The sequence below is a fragment of the Oncorhynchus masou genome, chromosome 31, assembly GCF_036934945.1.
Source record: "Oncorhynchus masou masou isolate Uvic2021 chromosome 31, UVic_Omas_1.1, whole genome shotgun sequence".
Lineage (NCBI taxonomy): Eukaryota > Metazoa > Chordata > Actinopteri > Salmoniformes > Salmonidae > Oncorhynchus > Oncorhynchus masou.
This window is the reverse complement of record NC_088242.1, coordinates 11,388,731-11,414,646: the sequence shown is the minus strand read 5'-3', so window position 1 is coordinate 11,414,646 and position 25,916 is coordinate 11,388,731. Positions and strand designations below refer to the sequence as shown.

The window sequence follows — 25,916 nt, the reverse complement described above, 5'->3', positions numbered from 1 at the left end:
TCTCTCTCGCTGTCTCTTTCTCACTCTCTCTCTCTCTCGCTGTCTCTCTCTCTCTCACTTTCTCTCTCTCGCTGTCTCTTTCTCACTCTCTCTCTCTCTCTCTCTCACTTTCTCTCTCTCGCTGTCTCTTTCTCACTCTCTCTCTCTCGCTGTCTCTTTCTCACTCTCTCACTCTCTCGCTGTCTCTTTCACTCACTGTCTCTTTCACTCTCTCTCTCTTTCACTCTCTCTCTCGCTGTCTCTCTCTCTCGCTGTCTCTTTCTCTCTCTCTCTCTCTCTCTCTCTCTCTCTCTCTCTCTCTCTCTCTCTCTCTCTCTCTCTCTCTCTCTCTCTCTCTCTCTCTCTCTCTCTCTCTCTCTTTCTCTCTCTCTCTCTCTCTCGCTGTCTCTTTCACTCTCTCTCTCTCTCGCTGTCTCTTTCACTCTCTCTCTCTCTCTCTCTCTCGCTGTCTCTTTCACTCATTCTCTCTCTCTCTCTCGCTGTCTCTTTCACTCATTCTCTCGCTGTCTCTTTCATTCTCTCTCTTGTACTCTCTCTCTTTCATTCTCTCTCTCTCACTGTCTCTCTCTCTCTCGTTCTCTGTCTCTGTCTCTGTGTATTTGTGTGTTCCAGGGAGGCTTAGAACGGGCGACCTCATTTTGGAAGTCAATAATATGAGTTTAGGAGGTGTAACCAACGAGAGGTAGGTCATTAGTGCACAGTGGTAGACTCGGCCATAATTAGGTCATGTGAGTTTAGTTGTTTGTTAATCATTCGTTAGCCATGTGAATGATGCTATGCAAAGTATGTTACATTGGTGTTGGTGTTACATTGGTGTTTGTGTTTCAACTCAGGAGTAATACTTGAATGCCACACATTGAATTAAAAAACAACAGTTTTCTACATAGAGGTGACTAGAGGTCGACCTCTCGAGGTGACAATGACTGAAGGTGTTATGGCAGTTCCATCACCATTTTCTGTGTATCCCAAATGGCACCCTATCCCCTATGGGCCCTGGTCTAAAGTAGTGCCCCCTATCCCCTATGGGTCCTGGTCTAAAGTAGTGCACCCTATCCCCTATGGGTCCTGGTCTAAAGTAGTGCACCCTATTCCCTATGGGTCCTGGTCTAAAGTAGTGCACCCTATTCCCTATGGGCCCTGGTCTAAAGTAGTGCACCCTATTCCCTATGGGCCCTGGTCTAAAGTAGTGCACCCTATCCCCTATGGGCCCTTGTCTAAAGTAGTGCACCCTATTCGCTATGTGCCCTGGTCTAAAGTAGTGCACCCTATTCGCTATGTGCCCTGGTCTAAAGTAGTGCACCCTATTCCCTATGGGCCCTGGTCAAAAGTAGTGCACTAAAAAGGGAATAGGGTGCCATTTGTGACATATGATTTCCTGAACCCGGATGTAGTGTTAAAACTGCTCTCCTCTCTCCTGTGGTCCTATAGGGCGGTGGATATCCTCCGGTCAGCGTCAGCCTCCAATCACATGTCTCTGATGGCTGCCAGGGACGATGAAAGCAGGTAGCCAAGCCTGACTTTATTTAAAAAGAAATTCCACCACTTTTCAGAGACTCTCATCTGCAGCACAATACCAGAGTCTACATATGTGTTAACAGCGCTTTATAGAAAATAGTATAAAAATGTAAAGTAAAACAATTTCTGCCCGATGACGATATATTAAAAACAGGGATTTTCAAACACTGAGATTTGCGGTGTTGTGGGGAGAGAGAAGATACATTTTCTCTGGCTAGAAACTCATTGCCGGTTTTGAAAATCACTGTTGTTCTTTTTACGTTTTAATCCTAACCTGTCAGGTCACAGAGGCATTTTTTAGGACCGTTCTTCTTCTCTTTTAACCACAGATCATAGAAAATCATTATTTAGGACCGTTCTTCTTCTCTTTTAACCACAGATCATAGAAAATCGTTTTCTAGGACCGTTCTTCTTCTCTTTTTAAGCACAGATCATAGAAAATAGGCTGTTTTCACATAATATAGACACTGTTATGGTGCTGCAGATAATGACTAGGGCATTGAAAAGTGGCGGAATTGTCCTTTTACATGTATTTTATCAGAAGTTTTGCCATTCTTGGTGTTGTTTGATTTGGTATATGATTATTATATATTATACACTGTATAGTACCAGTCAAAAGTTTGGACACACCCACTCATTCAAGGGTTTTTCTTTATTTTTTTATTATTTTCTACATTGTAGAATAATAGTGAAGACCTCTTCAAAGTAGCCACCCTTTGCCTTGATGACAGCTTTGCACACTCTTGGCATTCTCTCAACCAGCTTCACCTGAAATGCTTTTCCAACAGTCTTGAAGGAGTTCCCACATATGCTGAGCACTTGTTGGCTGCTTTTCCTTCACTCTTGGCATTCTCCCACATTTTTGATTGGAACTGTACATATTTAATTGATTTATTTCCAAAACGATACTTGGGAGTCAAATATTGCAATATGAAACTGTATCGATATATTCCCCCATCACTATTAGACAAAGGCGACAAACGTTTGTGTGTAGCCTATGTATGGTAGTGTGCACTACGTCAGAACACTACGTTGTTGTCACTGAACAAGGGTAGATACTGTTAGGAGCTGAGTGGTTAAAGAATCCTTGATTTGCTTTTGATAAATACAACAATCTGGTTACTACAGTGAGAACATTAAGGACTTTGGGTTGTGTTCACTCAGAAATGGAAGCGGTGTCCGAAATGGACCCCATTCTAATAATGTAATATAATAATCATGTATTATATATCATGTATATCATTTATTAGGAATATTCTATTCCTAACTGGAGCCCTGGTCGAAAGTAGTGCACTATATAGGGAATAGGGTGCCAGAAACAGAGAGCCTTGGGGAAGCTTTAGGGAAGATAGGTTGAGTGTTGTGTAACAGTGTTTGAGGCCTGGCTGGTTCAAATGTGCAGATTCAGAAAACTGCTTATTAGAGGACAGAGAAAGAACACTCATTCATAGCTGTGAGGGTGTTTCCTTCTGACCTCAGTCAGCACAGGAAGCCGTCTGGTAGAAACATGAAGTAACACAGTTAACCCCTGTGTGTGGATGGCGTTACATTTTTTTTGATTACGTTCAACACATTTTCCAGCGTACTTCAAAGTATACACTGAGTGTACAAAATACTAGGAACATCTGCTCTTTCTATGACAGCCTGACCAGGTGAATCCAAATGAAAGCTATGATCCCTTATTGATGTTACCCGTTAAATTAACTTTAATTAGTGTAAATGAAGGAGAGGAGACAAGTTAAAAGATGGATTTTTATGCCTTGAGACAATTGAGACATGGATTGTGTATGTGTGCCATTCAGATGGTGAATGGGAAAGATAAAATATTTAAATGCCTCTGAACGGGGTATGGTAGTAGGTGCCAGGAGCACCGGTTTGAGTGTGACCTGGCACAAGATGGGGAGAAGTCTGTCCGTGATAAAACGCTGCTCTACTTTCTTCACATAACAATCAACTCAACAAGTCCTACAGGCCCTAGTTTTATCACACCTGGATTACTGCCCAGTGATATGGTCAAGTGCCACAAAGAAGGACAAATTACAGTGGCCCTGAACAGAGAAACACAGCTGGCCCTTAAATGTACACAGAGAGCTAACATCAATGACATTCATGTAAATCTCACCTGGCTCAAAGAAGAGACGAGATTGACTGCATCACTACTACTGGTCTTTGTGAGAGTTATTGACATGTTGACAGCACCAAGCTGTCTGTTCAAACAACGAGCACACAGATCAAACACCCATACATACCCCACAATACATGCCACCAGGGGTCTCTTCACAGTCCCCAAGTCCAGAGCAGACACTGGGAAACACACAGTACTGCATAGAGCCATGACTACATGGAACTCTCTTCCACATCAAGTAACTCAAGTGAACAGTAAAATCTGTAAAAAGAAAAAGTAGGATAAATCACCTCACGGCATAACATGGACTATGAAGAGACACACACACACACACACACACACACACACACACACACACACACACACACACACACACACACACACACACACACACAGTAATATTGTAGTATTGTACATTTTATACTGTAAATATTAGAGTAATAATGTCTAATGTGATGTATTGATGCGTTATGTTGTTTTAATTATGTTAATCCTAATGGGGATCCTAATAAATACTAAATCAAGACTTGATCTGAAAGCAGCGCTGCTCTGAACTAGAGAGAGACATTTCAGCTTGAAGCCTTCTTCGGTGTGTAGGTCCACATCTTTTTAATTCAAACCACATTCTCAGGGAACACAAGTGAGCAACCGATGAGCTACAGGTACTTCTAATCAGGGTATACACTCATCTGCCAATCAGGGAGGACTTCATTTGAAAACTGGGTACATTTAAACACTTCCCAAATATCCTCCGGGACTCTAGTCCTCCTAACTGCTGAGGAAAGGCGTCTGTCCTGTGTCCTCTCTCTCCTGTCACGTCTCACCCCGTCTTGTACACCAGGCCTGACATAAAGTGACCTGGCACTCGGCTGGCCCCTGTGCTTTTCACTGTTTGTCAGCCACGTCACACACTACTGGCTCAACGGACGGACAGCCGGACGGATACAGGCTGACATATTAAGAAGACTGTCCGTCCATCTGTCTTTCATCAGCTGTTTGTTCTGGTTATGTTTCAGAGTATTTTGTGCCCAATAGAAATGAATGGTAAATAGTGTAGTGTGTCATTTTGGAGTCATTTTTATTGGGAATAAGTATAGAATATGTTTCTAAACACTTCTACATTCATGTGGATGCTACCATGATTACAGAAAATCCTGAATGAATCGTGGATAATGAGTAGTGAGAAAGTTATAAATGCACAAATATTAGGCCCTCAAGACATGCTAACCTCTCACCATTACAATAACTGGGGAGGTTAGCATTTTATATCATACAACCAAGACATGCTAACCTCTCACCATTACAATAACAGGGGAGGTTAGCATTTTATATCATACCCCCAAGACATGCTAACCTCTCACCATTACAATAACAGGGGAGGTTAGCATTTTATATCATACCCCCAAGACATGCTAACCTCTCACCATTACAATAACAGGGGAGGTTAGCATTTTATATCATAGCCCCAAGACATGCTAACCTCTCACCATTACAATAACTGGGTAGGTTAGCATTTTATATCATACCACCAAGACATGCTAACCTCTCACCATTACAATAACAGGGGAGGTTAGCATTTTATATCATAGCCCCAAGACATGCTAACCTCTCACCATTACAATAACAGGGGAGGTTAGCATTTTATATCATAGCCCCAAGACATGCTAACCTCTCACCATTACAATAACAGGGGAGGTTAGCATTTTATATCATACCACCAAGACATGCTAACCTCTCACCATTACAATAATAGAGGAGGTTAGCATTTTATATCATACCCCCAAGACATGCTAACCTCTCACCATTACAATAACAGGGGAGGTTAGCATTTTATATCATACCACCAAGACATGCTAACCTCTCACCATTACAATAACAGGGGAGGTTAGCATTTTTGGGGAATATGATATTTGTGCGTCTAACTTTCTCACTCATCATTATTCACAATTTGTTTAGGATTATCCGTAGACATGGTAGCATCCAGCATCCTAATGTAGAAATATATATAGAATATATATAAAAATGACTCCAAAATTACACATTACATTATTTACCATTCATTTCTATTGGGCACAAAATCATCTGAAACGCAACCAAAATAAACAGCAAAGGCATTCAACCAGTTTGTAGAGTCACAAGCTTGATGTCGTCATTGCATGTTATGAATATGGGACCAAATACATAACTTTTTACTACTTTAATATGCAAGGGAATTTGTCCCAATACTTTTGCTCCTCTACAGTGCTGTCAATTCTAAACGCTTCACCCAACATGCATGAAAATACCCTCAAATTAAAGCTGGCAGTCTGCACGTTAACCTCATCGTCATTATATTATTTCAAATCCAAAGTGCTGGAGTAGAGAACTAAAATCACAAAAACAACATAATTGTCCCAATACTTTTGGAGCCCACTGTACAGTATAACCATAACCCTATAACTGTCAGACTGATTCCCAGACCAGACAGTTGGGGCCAAGAGGTCAATCCTTTTTTCTAAGACATACTTAGGACTTTTTTACCTGAACACATAACACAGTAGACTCTTTACCTCGAGATTAAACCGGATTAGCATCCTGATCTAGCTCAGATAATCCTAATCTCAACTACTAACAAAGAAGACACTTTTAATGGGTCTGCTCCTGTCAGATGTCACTTGGAATCAATGTCTGTGTGTGACCATGGGAGGGAGACAGAGCTCTACTGTACTGTTTCTCTGAGGGAGTTGACTTTGTCTGTCTGTCTGTCTGTCTGTCTGTCTGTCTGTCTGTCTGTCTGTCTGTCCTCCAGGCGGGAGTTCATTGAGTTGATGAACAAGTATGGCTCCCACAGCAGTTTTAAAGGAAGCTCAGGGAGGGTCTCCCCTACACAGCTCTCTACAGGTGAGTTTCTGTACCTAGGACCTTTTGCGTCCCAAATTGCATCCTATTCCCTATTTAGTGCACTACGTTTGACCAGGGCCCTATATAGGGAATAGGGTACAATTTGTAACTCACCCACTTGACGTGGGACCTGGTTATCCCCCTTCCTCTCCTCAACTGCTGCATGTAGCTAACACTATAGTCTATTAACCATTGTCTTCCTAATTTCCCTTTCATACCCTTCCTAATTCTCATCCATATTCCCTATCACACCCCTCCTAATTCTCATCCATATTCCCTATCACACCCCTCCTAATTCTCATCCATATTCCCTATCACACCCCTCCTAATTCCCATCCATATTCCCTATCACACCCCTCCTAATTCCCATCCATATTCCCTATCACACCCCTCCTAATTCCCATCCATATTCCCTATCCATATTCCCTATCACACCCTTCCTAATTCCATCCATCCTAATTCTCATCCATATTCCCTTCCACACCCCTCCCAATTCTCATCCATATTCCCTATCACACCCTTCCTAATTCTCATCCATATTCCCTTTCTCACATTCAAATTCAAGCTGCTTTATTGGCATGAAAAACATTGCGTCAATATTGCCAATATACATTGTAATAAAATAATGTATATAATAATAATAATATAAATTGCTAGTAAATAATAATAGAGGAAGGAACTCTCGACCCGCTCCACTACAGCCCCGTCGATGGGGTGTTCGGCCCTCCATTTCCTGTAGCCCACGATCAGCTCCTTTGTCTTGCTCACATTGTTGTCCTGGCACCACACTGCCAGGTCTATGACCTCCTCCATATAGGCAGTCTCAATGTTGTCGGTGATCAGGCCTACCACTGTTGTCGTCAGCAAACTTAATGATGGTGTTGGAGTCGTGCTTGGCCACGCAGTCATGGGTGAACAGGGAGTGCAGGAGGGAACTAAGCATGCACCACCGAGGGGCCCCTGTGTTGAGGATCAGCCTGGCAGATGTTGTTGCCTACCCTTACCAGCTGGGGGGCGGCCCGTCAGGAAGTCCACAATCCAGTTGCAGAGGGAGGTGTTTACTCCCAGAGTCCTTCTCTTAGTGATGAGCTTTGTGGGCACTGTTGAACGCTGAGCTGTAGTCAATGAACAGTATTCTCACATAGGTGTTCCTTTTGTCCAGGTGGGAAAGGGCAGTGTGGAGTGCAATTGAGATTGCGTCATCTGTGGATCTGTTGGGGCAATATGCGAATCGGAGTGGGTCTAGGGGATTGGTGTTAACTGGGATCCGGGATTGTGACTAAGTCAGGCTCATTAGCATAACGTTAACGATTTCTGAAAATCCAAATAAAATTAAAATAATGACCTTTTCTTAACAACACTGTCATCTCAGATTTTCAAAATATGCTTTTGAACCATAGAAATTGACTAATTTGTGTAAGAGTATGCAAAGCTAGCATAGCATTTTGTGTAGCATGTAGCACGTTTTCACAAAAGCCAGATAACCAAATAAATAAAATCATTTACCTTTGAAGAGCTTCTGATGTTTTCAATGAGGAGACTCCCAGCCACATACCAAATGCGCAGTGTTTCCTGAAAGCGTCTGTGTGTAGGAGAAATCGTTCCGTTTTCTACATTGCGCCTGGCTACCGAAACAAACCGAAAATGCAGTCACCTACAACGTGAAACTTTTTCCGGATTAACTACATAATATCGACGAAACATGGCAAACGTTGTTTGGAATCAATCCTCAAGGTGTTTTTTCACATATCTCTTCATTGACATGCAGTTCGTGGAAGCTTGCTTCTCTCTCTGTGCCCCATGGAAAAATACTGGCAGGTGACTTTTGCGCACCAATTTCGGGACACCGGGCGGACACGTGGTAAATGTGGTCTCTTATGGTCAATCTTCCAACGATCTGCCTACAAATACGTCACAATGCTGCAGACACCTTGGGGAAACGAAGAAAGGGCAGACTCATTCCTCTTGCGTTCACAGCCATATAAGGAGATCATGAAAGACAGAGCCTCAAAAATCCTTGTCATTTCCTGGATGCCAAGTCATCTTGGTTTTGCCTGAAGCTCACGTTAAAGGGCACGCACAGAGAAGATATTTGTATTTCTGGACACGTCAGAGTGTTTTCTTTCGAACAGTAGCAATTATATGCATAGTCGAGCATCTTTTTGTGACAAAATATCTTGTTTAAAACGGGAACGTTTTTCTTCCAAAAATGAAATAGCGCCACCATAAGTGTAAGAGGTTAATGTGAGCCATGACCAGCCTTTCAATGCACTTCATGACTACCGCCGTGAGTTCCACGGGGCTGTAGTCTTTTATGCAGATTTCCTTCGCTTTCTTGGGCACAGTGACTATGGTGGTCTGCTTGAAACATGTAGGTATTACAGACTCAATAAGGGAGAGGTTGAAAATGTCAGTCAAGGCACTAGTTCTGAGTACACATCCTGGTAATCCGTCTGGCCCCGCAGCCTTATGAGTGTTGACCTGTTTAAAGGACTTGTTGTCCTGTTTAAAATACATCATGCACCAGCTGTCATTGACAAATAGATACATACCCCCACCCCTTGTCTTACCAGACGTAGCTGTTCTGTCCTGCCGATGCACGGAAAACTCAGCCAACTGTATATTACACATGTTGTTGTTCAGCCACGACTCGGTGAAACATAAGATATTACAGTTTTTTATGTCCCGTGGGTAGGATAGTCTCTAACGGAGAGCATCCAATAATTGCACATTGGCCAATAGAACGGATGGTTGAGGTGGGTGACCCATTCGCCGACGAATTCTCACACAAGGCAAACCAGACCTCCGCCCTCTGTATTTCTGTCTTTTCTTCACGTGAATGACGGGGATTTGGGCCTGTTCTCTGAGAAGCAGTGTATCCTTCGCGTCGGACTCATTAGAGAAATTTGTTTGTCCAGTTCGAGGTGAGTAATCGCTGTTTGATGTCCAGAAGCTCTTTTCAGTCATAAGAGACAGTAGCAGCAACATTATGTTCAAAATAAGTTACAAACAATGCAAAAAAAACTAAACATTTTTTAAATAGCACAGCCCGTAAACCGTCAGCCTTCCCCTCCGGCGTCATTAACACTAATACTACAACGATCCCTACTACTACCATTACCACTTGAAGCATTTCTACCTGTAATATCTCTACCTACTAAACCTATAATGAAGTTATAACTGTCATCCTCGATATTACATGAGTACTGCAACTACCATAATCATTACTTCTACTACCACCATCACCACCATCATTAAACTACTACTGTTACCATCACCCATATTATTGGAATAATATTCAATAATATTAATAGTAATAACAATAATATTAATAATAAGTAAGTTACTGCTTATTATTATTCAGTGTCAGGCTATGGCGGGCAAATAAATATTTGTCTACAAAAGGAGCCATTGCTCTTTCACCCATAAGTATTTTTTTGTTTTTCCTCTGGGTTTGAAGTGCTTTTAAAATGGAGAATTCAATTTAGGTAGAGCCAGAATTAGGGTTGCACATTTTGGGGAGCATTCAGTGGTGGAAACGTGGGAATTAATGGGAATATATGCAAATTAATATTAATAGCATTTAAATGTAGATGTTTTTTTGCATAGAATATATTTACCATATCATATGGAGACAGAAACATAATAATTTTACCTTATCATAAGTAGACATAAGTGCAAATTATTAAATCCTTCCAATAGAAATAAAAAGCAATTTAGTTACGAATTGAACTTTAATTAAATGAGTTGACTCTTCACATGGGATGATTTCACTGAACAACAAAAGGGAATACTGGATGATCCCCAATGGTCCATCACATCTCCCAAAAATGTTTTCAACATGCATCTGTAAAATGATAGTCAGGAAACTAAAGCTTTGGTTGTCTTCCTCTCAGGCTTCCATGGCTTCTCCCTGGACCTTCTCAATGTCCACCTCTTGAACGTCAGACTCTGAGACCTCATCTTCACTGTCATGTTCCAACCTTGTTGAAGATGGCTCGTTGTCAGACTCAAAAAGCCTCAAATTTGCCTGGATGGCCACCCATTTTTCAACCCTTGTATTGGTCAGCCTGTTGCGTGCTTTGGTGTGTGTTCCCAAACAAGGACTAGTCCCTTCCTCCAGGTGGCTGATGAGATGTTGGCACGACTGCCATATTGCATCTCCATCCCAAAGCCCTTGCTTGGAAGTGTACTTCGCCAGACTGCCAAGAACCTTGCCCTCATCCAGGCCAAGGTGGCGAGACACAGTATTGATGACACCATAGGCCTTGTTGATCTCTGCACCAGACAGGATGCTCTTGCCAGCATACTTGGGGTCCTACATGTACGCGTGTATGGGCTTCAGGTAGAAGTCTTCACGCTTATTGATGTATTTCAGCACTGCAGTTTCCTCTGCTTGGAGCGACAGTGAAGTGGGCAGGGCAGTATGGATTTCTTCTCTTACATCAGCAAGCAGAGTCTGAACATCAGACAGGATGGTATTGTCTCCCTCAATCCGTGCAATGGCTACTGCTATAGGTTTCAGGAGTTTCAGGCTGATTACCACTCTCTTCCAGAATACATAATCCAGGAGGATCCTCTTGATGGGTCTATCCATATCAGCAGACTGTGTTATGGCCATTTCTTGGAGAGACTCCTTCCCCTCCAGGAGACTGTCAAACATGAAGACAATACCACCCCAACTGGTGTTGCTGGGCAGCTTCAATGTGGTGCTCTTATTCTTCTCACTTTGCTTGGTGAGGTAGATTGCTGCTATTGCTTGATGACCCTTCCCATACCTAACCATTTCTTTGGCTTTCTTGTAGAGTGTATCCATTGTTTTCAGTGCCATGATTTCCTTGAGGAGCAGATTCAATGCATGAGCAGCACAGCCAATGGGTGTGATGTGAGGGTAGGACTCCTCCACTTTAGACCAAATAGCCTTCATGTTCACAGCATTTGTCACCAGTGCAAATACCTTCTGTGGTCCAAGGTCATTGACTACCTTTAGTTCATCTGCAATGTAGAGACCAGTGTGTATGTTGTCCCTTGTGGCTGTGCTCTTGTAGAATATTGATTGAGGGGTGGAGATGATGTAGTGAATTATTCCTTGCCCACGAACGTTCGACCACCCATCAGAGGTGATTGCAATACAATTTGCTTTCTCTATGATTTGCTTGACCTTCACTTGAACTATGCATCCAGCAAATGAATAGATAAAGCATGTGTGGTTGGAGGGGTGTATGCTGGGTGAAGAATATTCAGAAATCTATTCCAAGGTAGTCAATTGCCTGTGAGCATCAGAGGTGAAGCAGTTGCATATACAGCTCAAGCAAGACATTCATCAGCATTTCTCTGACTCCATTGAGTCAAAAAGACTTCTGATCCCAAGAGGACCATGAGCTGTTGCTATCGATGAGGTGTCTGATTCATCATTTTCACCTTGAATAGAAGAAGAGGGACTTATGTCAGAGGTTGCCTGTTGTGAGCGCTGATGGAACTTTACGCACTTGGCCAGATGATTCTGCATCTTTGTTGCATTCAACACATATGATTTGGCATAGTATTTGCAAATGTAAACAGATTTTCCTTCTACATTAGCTGCAGTGAAATATCTCCTGTAAAGCTTAGAAATAAATTGGTAAAAAAAAAAATACGAAATACAATTCCATGTACAGATAAATTGTTAAGCAATGAGATTAAACAACTCCTTTGTAAGACTCATGTCTTAAAATGAAACACGTATGGAAACAGGTGACTTAACACTCCTCAGTTAGCAGGCTCAAGCAAGCTGAAACCCACATGGTAGCAAAAACGAACTAGCAGAAATTGTTCACAAGTTAGAAATGATTTAAACACACTTTGCTGTAGGCTACTATTTACTAGGTAACAAAAAATCATGTATGTCGTATAAAATATATTCACCCCACCAGGTATTGTCGTTCTGCCCCTGAACAAGGCAGTTAACCCACTGTTCCTAGGCCATCATTGAAAGTAATAATTTGTTCTTAACTAACTTTCCTAGTTAAATACATGTAAAATAAAAAATGTGATCAAAACTTACCAGAAAGCTTGTAGTCCTTGGCTCAGACAGTGTAGTAGTGTGGGCTCAATAGCATCTCATTTAGTGTGCAAGATCTTCAGAGTGAACTGCACATGCACTGTTGTTGCAGTTCCATTGAATTGGGGATAGTTTAACCAAAATATGCCACAAGACCTAGAATTGCCTTATGTTTATCCCACAAAAATCGAAGTAAAATTCCCCAAATTCCCGGGCTTACCTGCCCATGTAACATTTCTGGAAATTTAGCGGGAATTTACCAACCCTTTGCAACCCTAGACACAATTTTAATTATATATTGTTTGTATATGTCATTACTGCTGGGAAGCCCTAATTCTGCCCTACATACATTAGTTGGTGTATTTCTTTGGTCTTGTAGAATTTTACAACATAATTCTGCATGTAGGGCTTCAATTGGATGTCCAGTTTGAAGAGTGGCCCCCAAATATCACTTCCGTAAATAGCTATTGGTGGGATTACGCTGTCAAATATTTTGGTCCAAATTCTAATTGGAGTGTTAATTTTAGAATAATAATTATCTCTTTCTCTCCAGGAGGCAAGACAGACACGGCCTCCTCCTCTTCCTCCTCCAGATCTACCAGTCCCACCAGCCAGCTCTTCAGTCCTAAAGAGGGGGTCACAGGACCTCCCTATACCACTGCCCCCCCCTATACGTCAAACCCCAACACAGCCCCTACACAGCCCGTCTTCAAGTAAGTGACATTCTGAAATTGACAGTTGAGTGTGTGTGTGTGTGTGTGTGTGTGTGTGTGTGTGTGTGTGTGTGTGTGTGTGTGTGTGTGTGTACAGTGGGGCAAAAAAGTATTTAGTCAGCCACCAATTGTGCAAGTAGAATATTGCACAACTCTCAAAGATGAGAGGCCTGTAATTTTCCTCATAGGTACACTTCAACTATGACAGACAAAATTAGAAAATAAATCCAGAAAATCACATTGCAGGATTTTTAATGATTTTATTTGCAATTATGGTTGAAAATAAGTATTTGGTCACCTACAAAGAAGCAAGATTTCTGGCTCTCACAGACCTGTAACTTCTTCTTTAAGAGGCTCTTCTGTTCTCCACTCGTTACCTGTATTAATGGCACCTGTTTGAACTTGAACAATTATACTATTATTCTGACATTTCATTCTTAAAATAAAGTGGTGAACCTAACTGACCTAAGACAGGGAATTTTTACTATGATTAAATGTCAGGAATTGTGGAAAAACTGAGTTTAAATGTATTTGGCTAAGGTGTATGTAAACTTCCGACTTCAACTGTACATGTAGGTATTGTTAAAGTTACTATGTATATATGATAAACAGAAAGTAGCAGCAGAGGGGTTGGTGGGTGGAGGTTGGCAGGACTCAATGCAAATAGTTCGGGTAGCCATTTGATTACCTGTTCAGGAGTCTTATGGCGTGGGGGTAAAATCTGTTTAGAAGCCTTTTGGTCCTAGACTTGGTGCTCCAGTACCGCTAGCCATGCGGTTGCAGAGAGAACAGTCTATGACTTGGCTGGCTGGAGTCTTTGACAACTTTTAGGGCCTTCCTCTGACACCGCCTGGTGTAGAGATCCTGGATGGCAGGCAGTTTAGCCCCAGTGATGTCCTGGGCCGTAGGCACTACCCCACAATCAAATAAAGAAACTGTATGTAGACACACAATACAACTACATTATGTCATTATGATCCCATTACCTGTCATTATGTCATTATGATGCCATTACCTGTCATTATGATGTCTTTACCTGTCATTAAGATCACAATGGCTTATAGAAAACAGATATAAATAATTTTCTTCATTTCAGCAGTTATCATACACCATTATTAACAAATAGTTCACCATGTAGCCAACTCCTGCACATTTGTTTTGACACACCTACTCATTCTAGGCTTTTTCTAGATTTTTATTTTCTTCATTGTAGAATAATAATGAAGACATCAGAACTATGAAATAACACATATGGAATTATAGTAAATGTAGTAGTAATAGTAAATGTAGTAGTAAATATATAGTAAATATATTTTTTGATTCTTCAAAGTAGCCAACCTTTGCCTTAATGACAGCTTTGCACACTCTTGGAATTCTCTCAACCAGCTTCATGGGGTATTCCCCTGGAATTAATTTCAATTAACAGGTGTGCCTTGTTAAAAGTTAATTTGTGGAATTTCTTTCCTTAATGTGTTTGAGCCAATCAGTTGTGTTGTGACAAAGTAGGAGTCGTATACAGAAGATAGCCCTATTTGGTAGAAAACCAAGTCCATATTATGGCAAGAACAGCTCAAATTAGCAAAGAGAAACGACAGTCCATCATTACTTTAAGACATGAAGGTCAGTCAATACAGAACATTTCAAGAACTTTGAAAGTTGCTTCAAGCGTAGTCGCAAAAACCATCAAGAGTTATGATAAAACTGGCTCATGAGGACCACCACAGGAAAGGAATACCCAGAGTTACCTCTGCTGCAGAGGATAAGTTCATTAGAGTTAACTGCACCTCAGATTGCAGCCCAAATTAATGCTCCACGGAGTTCAAGTAACAGACACATCTTAACATCAACTGTTCAGAGTGAATCAGGCCTTCATGGTCGAATTGCTGCAAAAAAAACACTACTAAAGGACACCAATAATAAGAAGAGACTTGCTTAGGCTAAGAAACACGAGCAATGGACATCAGACTGGTGGAAATCTGTCCTTTGGTCTGACGAGTCCAAATTTTAGATTTTTGGTTCCAACCACCATGTTTTTGTGAGCCGTACAGTAGATGAATGGATGATCTCTGCATGTGTGGTTCCCACCGTGAAGCATGGAGGAGGGGGTTTGATGATGTGGGGGTGCTTTGCTGGTGACACTGTCAGTGATTTACTTAGAATTCAAGGCACACGTAACCAGCATGGCTAACACAGCGTTCTGCAGCTATACGCCATCCCATTTGGATTGTGCTTGGGAATATAATTTGTTTTTCAACAGGACAATGACCCTGCACACCTCCAGGCTGTGTAATGGCTATTTAACCAAGAAGGAGAGTGATGGATTGCTGCATCAGATGACCTGGCCTCCACAATCACCCAACTTCAACCCAATTGAGATGGTTTGGGATGAGTTGGACCACAGAGTGAAGGAAAAGCAAGTGCTCAGCATATGTGGGAACTCCTTCAAGACTGTTGGAAAAGCATTCTAGATGAAGCTGTTTGAGAGAATGCCAAGAGTGTGCAAAGCTGTCAACAAGGCAAAGGGTGGCCACTTTGTAGTAACCACATATTACACAGTGACCCTAGGTTTGGTAAAGCGTTTGAATCCCCACGAGGTGGATAAGAGAGTTTTCCTATGAGACCCTCAAATTTACAGGATTGTTTAGTAAGGTCCGATTTGACTAAGAAAATAGCATTGTTTTTCATGACTATCATTCCCGAAGGCAATATCCCTGCTATGATCAGAGGGAACTCTCTTGTCCATCCCCATTCAGGTGAGAGGATATACATTTACATTTAAGTCATTTGGCAGACGCTCTTATCCAGAGCGACTTACAAATTGGTGAATTTACCTTATGACATCCAGTGGAACAGCCACTTTACAATAGTGCATCTAAATCATTTAAGGGGGGGGGGTGAGAAGGATTACTTTATCCTATCCTAGGTAGTCCTTAAAGAGGTGGGGTTTCAGGTGTCTCCGGAAGGTGGTGATTGACTCCGCTGTCCTGGCGTCGTGAGGGAGTTTGTTCCACCATTGGGGGGCCAGAGCAGCGAACAGTTTTGACTGGGCTGAGCGGGAACTGTACTTCCTCAGTGGTAGGGAGGCAAGCAGGCCAGAGGTGGATGAACGCAGTGCCCTTGTTTGGGTGTAGGGCCTGATCAGAGCCTGGAGGTACTGCGGTGCCGTTCCCCTCACAGCTCCGTAGGCAAGCACCATGGTCTTGTAGCCGGATGCGAGCTTCAACTGGAAGCCAGTGGAGAGAGCGGAGGAGCGGGGTGACGTGAGAGAACTTGGGAAGGTTGAACACCAGACGGGCTGCGGCGTTCTGGATGAGTTGTAGGGGTTTAATGGCACAGGCAGGGAGCCCAGCCAACAGTGAGTTGCAGTAATCCAGACGTGAGATGACAAGTGCCTGGATTAGGACCTGCGCCGCTTCCTGTGTGAGGCAGGGTCGTACTCTGCGGATGTTGTAGAGCATGAACCTACAGGAACGGGCCACCGCCTTGATGTTAGTTGAGAACGACAGGGTGTTGTCCAGGAACACGCCAAGGTTCTTAGCGCTCTGGGAGGAGGACACAATGGAGTTGTCAACCGTGATGGCGAGATCATGGAACGGGCAGTCCTTCCCCGGGAGGAAGAGCTCCGTCTTGCCGAGGTTCAGCTTGAGGTGGTGATCCGTCATCCACACTGATATGTCTGCCAGACATGCAGAGATGCAATTCGCCACCTGGTCATCAGAAGGGGGAAAGGAGAAGATTAATTGTGTGTCGTCTGCATAGCAATGATAGGAGAGACCATGTGAGGTTATGACAGAGCCAAGTGACTTGGTGTATAGCGAGAATAGGTTCTAGGTGGAATAACATGTAACACAAAATGTGTTGTATATCCTTATGTGTTCCTGTAACCTTTGTTATGTGGGTCAGACCAAACAGGATATGTGAGCATAAGAGCTCCGTTGGCAACCGCAAGGAAAGAATCACCTGTTGCCAGGCATTTCAAAAGCCATAGTCATGAACTAAGTGCCTCACTTTGTATAGGCATTGAATTGGTGAAAGGCGCCACGTAGCGGAGGACATGGGGGGGGGGGGGGGTAAATGACTTCTCCAAAGAGAGACATATAGGATAGACGGTTGGGAACTCTTGCCCCAGCAGGCCTGAATGAGGAATGTTCTTTTTTGTTGTTGTTTGTAGTGTTATCAATAGGCCAAACACTTTGCTCATTACATCACAATGTAATTGTATTGATTGTCTATGTATATTTATTAGATTGTCATGTTTCCCCCACAGCCCTCTCTGCTGGGATCTTTTGATTGGGCCAATACTGATTGGGAATTTTTGAATTATGCCCACCTGTGAGGTTGATGTGACATTGACTGTCATTGCCTTGAATGCTGAAGAAGGGCTCAATTTAAGTTTATTTACTGGAGTGCTGTCCTATTTCTGTTATTTTATTTAGTCATGACCACAGTTGGCGTGTTAGTCTGAACTATTGTCTCTCATCTCTGCCACCTCCCGACAGTGTCTTTCTGATTATTCCTCTCTCTCTCTCTCTCTCTCTCTCCCTCTCTCTGTCTCTCTCTCTCTCAGTCTCTCTGTCTCTCTCTGTCTGTCTCTCTGTCTCTCTGTCTGTCTCTCTGTCTGTCTCTCTGTCTCTCTCTCTGTCTCTCTCTGTCTCTCTGTCTCTCTCTCTGTCTCTCTCTCTGTCTCTCTCTCTGTCTCTCTCTCTCTCTCTCTCTCTCTCTCTCTCTCTCTCTCTCTGTCTTTCTGTCTCAATTAAAATTTAAGGGCTTTATTGGCATGGGAAACATATGTGAACATTTCCAAAGCAAGTGAAGTAGATAATAAACAAAAGTGAAATTAACAATAAAAATGAACAGTAAACATTACACTTGCATTAAAAACATTTCAAATGTCATATTATGTGCAAATAGTTAAAGTACAAATGGGATAATAAATAAACATAAATATGGGTTGTATTTACATTGATGTTTGTTCTTCACTTGTTGACCTTTTCTTGTGGCAACAGGTCACAAATCTTGCTGCTGTGATGGCACACTGGTATTTCACCCAGTAGATATGGGAGTTTATCAAAATTGGGTTTGTTTAATCTGAGGGAAATATGTCTCTAATATGCTCATATATTTGTCAGGAGGTTAGGAAGTGCAGCTCAGTTTCCACCTCATTGTGTCTCTCTCTCTCTCCCTAGTGACAGCATCATTCAGTTGATATGCATCTCAAAGGGAACAGGCCTGGGCCTCATCATCAAGGGCGGAGCGAACCGAGCCGAGGGACCAATGGTGTTGATTCAGGAAATAGTGCCTGGAGGAGACTGCCAGAGGGTGACTTGTCACTATGTTTACCTTCTGATACTGGCGGAATCAGGGGTTACACAGGGGTTTTGTGTGAATACATAATAAAGTGTGAGATGTTAGTTAAGGCATAAAATAACTACAACTATGTTTTTTATTTTTTTGAAACAAGTAATTTTTTTCATTTCACTTCACCAATTTGGACTTTTTTGTGTATGTCCATTACATGAAATCCAAATAAAAATCTATTTAAATTACAGGTTGTAATGCAACAAAATTGGAAAAATGCCAAGGGGGATGAATACTTTTGCAAGGCACTATATTCTCTACCTGTATTTAACTAATACAATAACTATATCCTAATGCCCTAAAGATATTCTCTGTATTTAATGTGCTAAAGATATTCTCTACCTGTATTTAACTGATATTGACCATATTGTTATCATATTACAATGAAACCATGACCCTTGACCCTTGATGTAGTTTGTGTTTCATATGACAGGATGGTAGACTACAGCCAGGAGACCAGCTGGTATCGATTAATAAGGAGTCGTTAATCGGAGTGACTTATGAGGAGGCTCGAAGCGTCCTGACACGCACCAAACTCAGGTGAGGTCACACCTTTATGACGTCACTTGAATATGTATTTACAGGATAAACCTCCTGAGGTCCACCCTCTTCTTTTCAAGGTTCCCGTATAAACAGATAGTAGTAGACGAGTAAACACATCCATCCATCTTTACTGTAATGTGTCCAGAACAATCTCTGAGGGAATCGTGTGAACTATAACGTAGAGTGCATTTCAAATGGCAGCCTATTCAACAGTGCACTACCTTTGACTTGATCCCTATGGGCCCATGTCAAAAATAGTGCACTATATAGGGAATAGGGTGCCATTAGGGACGCAACCCTATTAACTACATTCAAAGTAGTCCAATCCATTCTCAATTCTCCCTTCTGTGTGTCCTTCTCCAGACCAGACCCTACGGTGGAGATAGCATTTATGAGACACAGGACTTCCACCAGTTCTGCTTCCTCCAGCAGTGGCCCCCAGAGTCCTTTCACCCCACAGGGCGCAGCCAGTGGAGGCTCCTCAGTGCCCCCCACCAGGAGAGGGACCCTGGCTGTACTGGGGGCCCTGCCTCCCCCTCGGTCACTGCTCCAGCACAGGAGAACCACGCTCCCTGCAGCCCTGCCTGGAGCTCCCCTGGTGATGCCCAAGATCACCTCCACCCTCAACCCCGCCAGCGAGACCCTGCCTTCTGTCAACCTTAGCCAGGTTTGGGACTTTAACGCAGGGACAAATGCACACACGCACATGCACACCCCTACAGGGTTTTCTGTGAATATGGTTATTCCTCCTTATGGTATTAATAGTTGGTGTGGTTGTAGGATGTGGTGTTGTGTGTAACGTTCCCTCTAAGCGGCACGCATACGTCACAGCGAGAATTAGGAGATTGAACTTCACTCAACTTTATAGAGCAGTGGTCACCAACCGGTCGATCACGATTAACTTGTCGATCTCCAAGACTTTCCTAGTCGATCGCCAAACATTTCAGTAAAAAAAGACAATGATAAAGCCTTGTGTTCCTATTTTTATTTGTCTCGGGCTGTTGGCAGTAGGTGCACCCGATTCAGCTGCCGTGCGCGGGGTAGACCAACTGTTGCCATTGTGAACTATTTAATTTGTTTAAAGGTACACATTTTGTTGAACAAAAAAAGTGCACTGTAGACCTACTGCTGGCCAATTGGATGACTGTCTGCAGTAACGTAGCAGGCATAAAAGGTAGCTACAGAGTTGATACTGTGAGATTTCAAAACATTTAAAACTATGACTAGAGAGAGACGGTCAACAAATACAGCAAAGAGCTGAGTTCATGTTTAAGGTCTTACTCAGCACTGTCAACACTTTGTAGTCATCACTTTTATAAGCCCTAAAATGCACGTTCTTCCTATTTCCACTCAGAGCCACAAGCACTACAGCAGTAATGAATGAATAGGAAAGGATCTATAGGCTCGTGTTATTATTAGCAGCTTGGGTATTTTTTAATATCAAGGAATATTGAACTTTCTCTGTTCATAGGAGTAACAACATGAATTTGTGCATGAGGCAGAAATAATGCGGTACGACTCGAGTTTCGCCATCAGCTGGAAGTCCCTTTTTGGTCAGCGGAGGAAAGGGAGAGCGGAGGAAAGGGAGAGCGGAGGAAAGGGAGAGCGGAGGAAAGGGAGAGCGGAGGAAAGGGAGAGCGGAGGAAAGGGAGAGCGGAGGAAAGGGAGAGCAGAGGGATGTTGAGAAGTTGGCCCTCAGTCTGCTGCTCTCTCCCGCCACTGAGACTGGCCATCACATGCAGGCACCATCAGCTCATTAAAATAAATAAAAAGCTAATTATTTAAATGTATGCTCACTCAGCTGTGCCTTACAATACAACAATGGTTCTATTACCAGTGTGATCATATAGCCTACCTCAAATGTAGAAATACTATTGTAAAAATATGGCCCGAACAACAATGCATTGGCAGGGCAATTCAAGCAAAACCAATATGCGGTGATAATGTGTTGGGCCTATAGCTTACAGCACAAACCTCATTGCTACAGTAATGTTTTAAATTGGTTATGTTGTAAACTCAGCAAAAAAGAAACATCCCTTTTTTAAGGACCCTGTCTTTCAAAAATAATTCATAAAAATCAAAATATCTTCACAGATCTTCATTGTAAAGGGTTTAAACACTGTTTCCAATGCTTCTTCATTGAACCATAAACAATGAATGAACATGCACCTGTGGAACGGTCGTTAAGACACTAACAGCTTACAGACGGTAGGCAATTAAGGTCACAGTTAATGAAAACTTAGGACACTAAAGAGGCCTTTCTACTGACTCTGAAAAACACCAAACGAAAGATACCCAGGGTCCCTGCTCATCTGCGTGAATGTGCCTTAGACATGCTGCAAGGATGCATCAGGACTGCAGATGTGGCCAGGGCAATAAATTGCTATGTCCGTACTGTGAGAAGCCTAAGACAGCACTACAGGGAGACAGGACGGACAGCTGATCGCCCTCGCAGTAGCAGACCACGTGTAACAACACCTGCACATGATCGGTACATCCAAATATCACACCTGCGGGACAGGTACAGGATGGCAACAACTGCCCGAGTTTAACCAGGAATGCACAATCCCTCCATCAGTGCTCAGACTGTCCGCAATAGGCTGATAGAGGCTGGACTGAGGGCTTGTAGGCCTGTTGTAAGGCAGGTCCTCTCCAGACATCACCGTCTACAACGTCGCCTATGGGCACAAACCCACCGTCACTGGACCAGACAGGACTGGCAAAATGTGCTCTTCACTGACAAGTCGCGGTTTTGTCTCACCAGGGGTGATGGGCGGATTCGCGTTTATCAATGAAGGAATGAGCGTTACACTGAGGCCTGTACTCTGGAGCGGGATTAATTTGGAGGTGGAGGGTCCGTCATGGTCTGGGGCGGTGTGTCACAGCATCATCAGACTGAGCATGTTGACATTGCAGGCAATCTCAACGCTGTGCATTACAGGGAAGACATCCTCCTCCCTCATGTGGTACCCTTCCTGTAGGCTCATCCTAACATGACCCTACAGCATGACAATGCCACCAGCCATACTGCTCATCCTGTGTGTGATTTCCTGCAAGACAGGAAAAGAAGAAAAGCCCCGGATCGCAATCCCATTGAGCACGTCTGGGACCTGTTGGATCAGAGGGTGAGGGCTAGGGCCATTCCCCCCAGAAATGTCCGGGAACTTACAGGTGCCTTGGTGGAAGAGTGGGGTAACATCTCAAAGCAAGAACTGGCATATCTGGTGCAGTCCATGAGGAGGAGATGCACTGCAGTACTTAATGCAGCTGGTGGCCACACCAGATACTGACAGTTACTTTTGATTTTTTAACACTTAACACTTAACACTTTCAATGTTTCCCTTTTACTGTGGCAAATGTGATCGAATCAACGCAATATTAGCCACTTTCAATGCAACATACCGAAACAAAACTAACTATGCAAGAGATTTTGTTGTAGGCAGAACGCATCGGAGTAGGATTCTATTGCATTGGCACGCATTACTCAGCCCGTACTCTACACAGACCGGTGTGGCATAAACAATCAGAGCTGCAGTAGGGCTACTGTATGTACAAATAGACCATTGACATATACAGTATGGATCTGTGTCATTTACTTTGAACTGGACTGTGTTTACAGTATGAGCGATCGTGAGTAGATGCACTTGTTTTGAGATCAAAGCGAGAGCTGCATGTAGGCATGTGCACATTTGTTCCTATTCTTTGCTAGTTAGTGAGTTGTTAAGTAACCTATAGGCAGCATGTAGCATAATTTGTCTGATTCTCTGTAGTAATGGTATGGTATTAATAATGCATTTTTATTTTGTAAAGTGTTTTTTGTTGTTGTATCAAACCAGTCAACAACAATTTCAGTCACCTCGTTGTCTGAAGGACAAGTGGATAAACAGTTTAATGTCAAGCCCTGCGACTGAAAGCGGGTACAGTCTCAGTGTTCACAGTAAACGCTTGATGGGAATTACACCGAATTTTCGCAACGTTCAGGTTTGCACTCAGCAGACCTGAAATTTGCCCAGAGCCTAAAAAAAAATATAGGGAACAATGGTTGTATGTTGTGGTGGTAATGTGGTGGTGTGGTTGTGTCCTGCAGGTGCGAATGAGGACAGAACAGACGTGTGTCTCCTCCCCTCCTCAGAGTCCCAGCACCACAGACGCCAAGCCTGGTGAGAAACCTGTCTATTTCTCTATATCTCTGTATCTCGGTCTCGGTTTTTCCTCTCTTTCCCACTCTCATTTCTTTTCTCTCTCTCTCTCTCTCTCTCTCTCTCTCTCTCTCTCTCTCTCTCTCTCTCTCAGCCTCTCCCTCTCTCTCAGCCTCTCTCTCTCTCTCTCTCTCTCTCTCAGCCTCTCTCAATTCAATTCAATTCAATTCAAGGGGCTTTATTGGCATGGGAAACATGCGTTAACATTGCCAAAGCAAGTAAGGTAGATAATATATAAAGTGAAATAAACAATAAAAATGAACAGTAGACATCACACATACAGAAGCTTCAAAACAATAAAGACATTACAAATGTCGTATTATATATATATATATATACAGTGTTTTTACAATGTGCAAATGGTAGATAAAATAAATAAGCATAGATATGGGTTGTATTTACAATGGTGCGTGTTCTTCACTGGTTGCCCTTTTCTCGTGGCAACAGGTCACAAATCTTGCTGCTCTGATGGCACACTGTGGACACTGTGGACACAGGTCACAACACACTCTCTCTCTCTCTCTCTCTCTCTCTCTCTCTCTCTCTCTCTCTCTCTCTCTCTCTCTCTCTCTCTCTCTCTCTCTCTCTCTCAGCCTCTCTCACTCTCTCTCAGCCTCTCTCCCTCTCTCTCAGCCTCTCTCTCTCTCTCTCTCAACCTCTCTCTCTCTCTCTCTCAGCCTCTCTCTCTCTCTCTCTCTCTCTCTCAGCCTCTCTCTCTCTCAGCCTCTCTCTCAGCCTCTCTCTCTCTCTCGCTCTCTCAGCCTCTCTCTCTCTCTCAGCCTCTCTCTCTCTCTCTCTCTCTCTCTCTCTCTCTCAGCCTCTCAGCCTCTCTCAGCCTCTCTCTCTCTCTTCAGCCTCTCTCACCTTCACTCAGCCTCTCTAATCTAACTCACTGACATTTCTGAAAACAGCCTCTCTGCTCTCTCAGCCTCTCTGATCTCATTCTCATCTCTCCAATCTCTCTCATGTTCCAGTCCTCTCTCAGCCTCTTAGAATCTCTCAAATCAGCCTCTCTATCTCTCTCAGCCTCTATCTCCTCTCTTTAAAGCTGTCTCAGCCTGGAATACTGCCATTTTGGGAGCATACCTGTCTGGAATCTCTCAGATCTCAGCAGGTCTCTCTCTCAGCCTCTCTCTCTTTTAGCCTCTTATTTCTCTCTCAGCCTCTCATAAACTCAGTCTGTGAGTACAGCCTCTGTACTCAGCATCTCTCTCTCCGGTGTCCCCGCTCTCTCTGCCAGCCTCTCTCTCATTGTTCTTTTTTTACTCTGATCTTTAATTACTTGTTATTTTTATCTCTTATCCGTATTTAAAAAAATGCACTGTTGGTTAGGGCAGCATTTCACTCTTCTCTCTCTCTCTCTCTCTCTCTCAGCCTCTCTCTCTCAGCCTCTCTGGTCTCTCTCAGCCTCTCTATCTCTCTCAGCCTCTCTCTCTCTCTCTCTCTCTCAGCCTCTCTCTCTCTCAGCCTCTCTATCTCTCTCTCTCTCTCTCTCTCAGCCTCTCTCTCTCTCTCTCGCTCTCAGCCTCTCTCTCATTCTTCTTCCCCACACTGTCTCACCTTCACCTTGGCCTCTGGGCTAATATAACTACACTGACATTTCTGAAAACAGCCGGACCAGAAAGTGCTTTAGTGAGTTGTTGTTGATGTACATTTCTGAACATCGTGTCCAATCGCTTTAGGACATGTTCCAGTCCTGCCCTCGGATACACCTACAATTAGAATGCATCACAAATGTCACCCTAATTCCTATGTAGTGCACTTCTTTTGATCAGGGCCAATTGGCCTCTGGTTTAAAGTAGTGTACTATATACATGGAATACGGTGCCATTTTGGGACGCATACCTGTAGGTGGAATCTACGTGGAAACAGATCACAGCAGGTCGTAAAGAAGAGATACGAGTTAAACGAGCTTGTGCCTTTTTATCCCTTATTTCTCTCCAGAGGACAGAGCCATGTCATAAACTCAGTCTGTGAGTACAGGCAAACTGTACCTACATGTACATACTACCTCAACTAACCGGTGTCCCCGCACATTGACTCTGTACCGGTACCCCCCCCCTGTATATATTGTTCTTTTTTTACTGCTGATCTTTAATTACTTGTTATTTTTATCTCTTATTCTTATCCGTATTTAAAAAAATGCACTGTTGGTTAGGGGCTCATAAGTAAGCATTTCACTGTAAGGTCTGTTGTATTCCTGGACCATGTTTGGGAAACCCTGGTCTATAGTAGGCCGTAAGGGCCCTGGTCTAACGTAGGCCGTAAGGGCCCTGGTCTAACGTAGGCCGTATGGGCCCTGGTCTATAGTAGGCTGTAAGGGCCCTGGTCTATAGTAGGCCGTAAGGGCCCTGGTCTATAGTAGGCCGTAAGGGCCCTGGTCTATAGTAGGCCGTAAGGGCCCTGGTCTATAGTAGGCCGTAAGGGCCCTGGTCTATAGTAGGCCGTAAGGGCCCTGGTCTATAGTAATGCACTATAAAGGGAGTATGGAGCCATTTGGGAACCTGATCTCAGATTAGTAAAGAGGAGGCTGTAGTGATGTG

General features: G+C 43.2%; 1 protein-coding gene across 1 annotated transcript in view; it reads left to right on the top strand.

The window, feature by feature from the left end:
* LOC135523408 (syntaxin-binding protein 4-like) overlaps nucleotides 1–25,916 on the top strand; it is a 90,045-nt gene that overhangs the window by 11,141 nt on the left and 52,988 nt on the right. Inside the window, exons 4-11 of the mRNA XM_064950058.1 lie at nucleotides 613–682; nucleotides 1,429–1,503; nucleotides 6,429–6,520; nucleotides 13,114–13,234; nucleotides 18,460–18,592; nucleotides 19,065–19,171; nucleotides 19,538–19,841; nucleotides 23,262–23,334. Of these exons, the coding sequence (XP_064806130.1) occupies nucleotides 613–682; nucleotides 1,429–1,503; nucleotides 6,429–6,520; nucleotides 13,114–13,234; nucleotides 18,460–18,592; nucleotides 19,065–19,171; nucleotides 19,538–19,841; nucleotides 23,262–23,334 (975 nt within the window). The remainder of the gene's footprint in view (nucleotides 1–612; nucleotides 683–1,428; nucleotides 1,504–6,428; nucleotides 6,521–13,113; nucleotides 13,235–18,459; nucleotides 18,593–19,064; nucleotides 19,172–19,537; nucleotides 19,842–23,261; nucleotides 23,335–25,916) is intronic.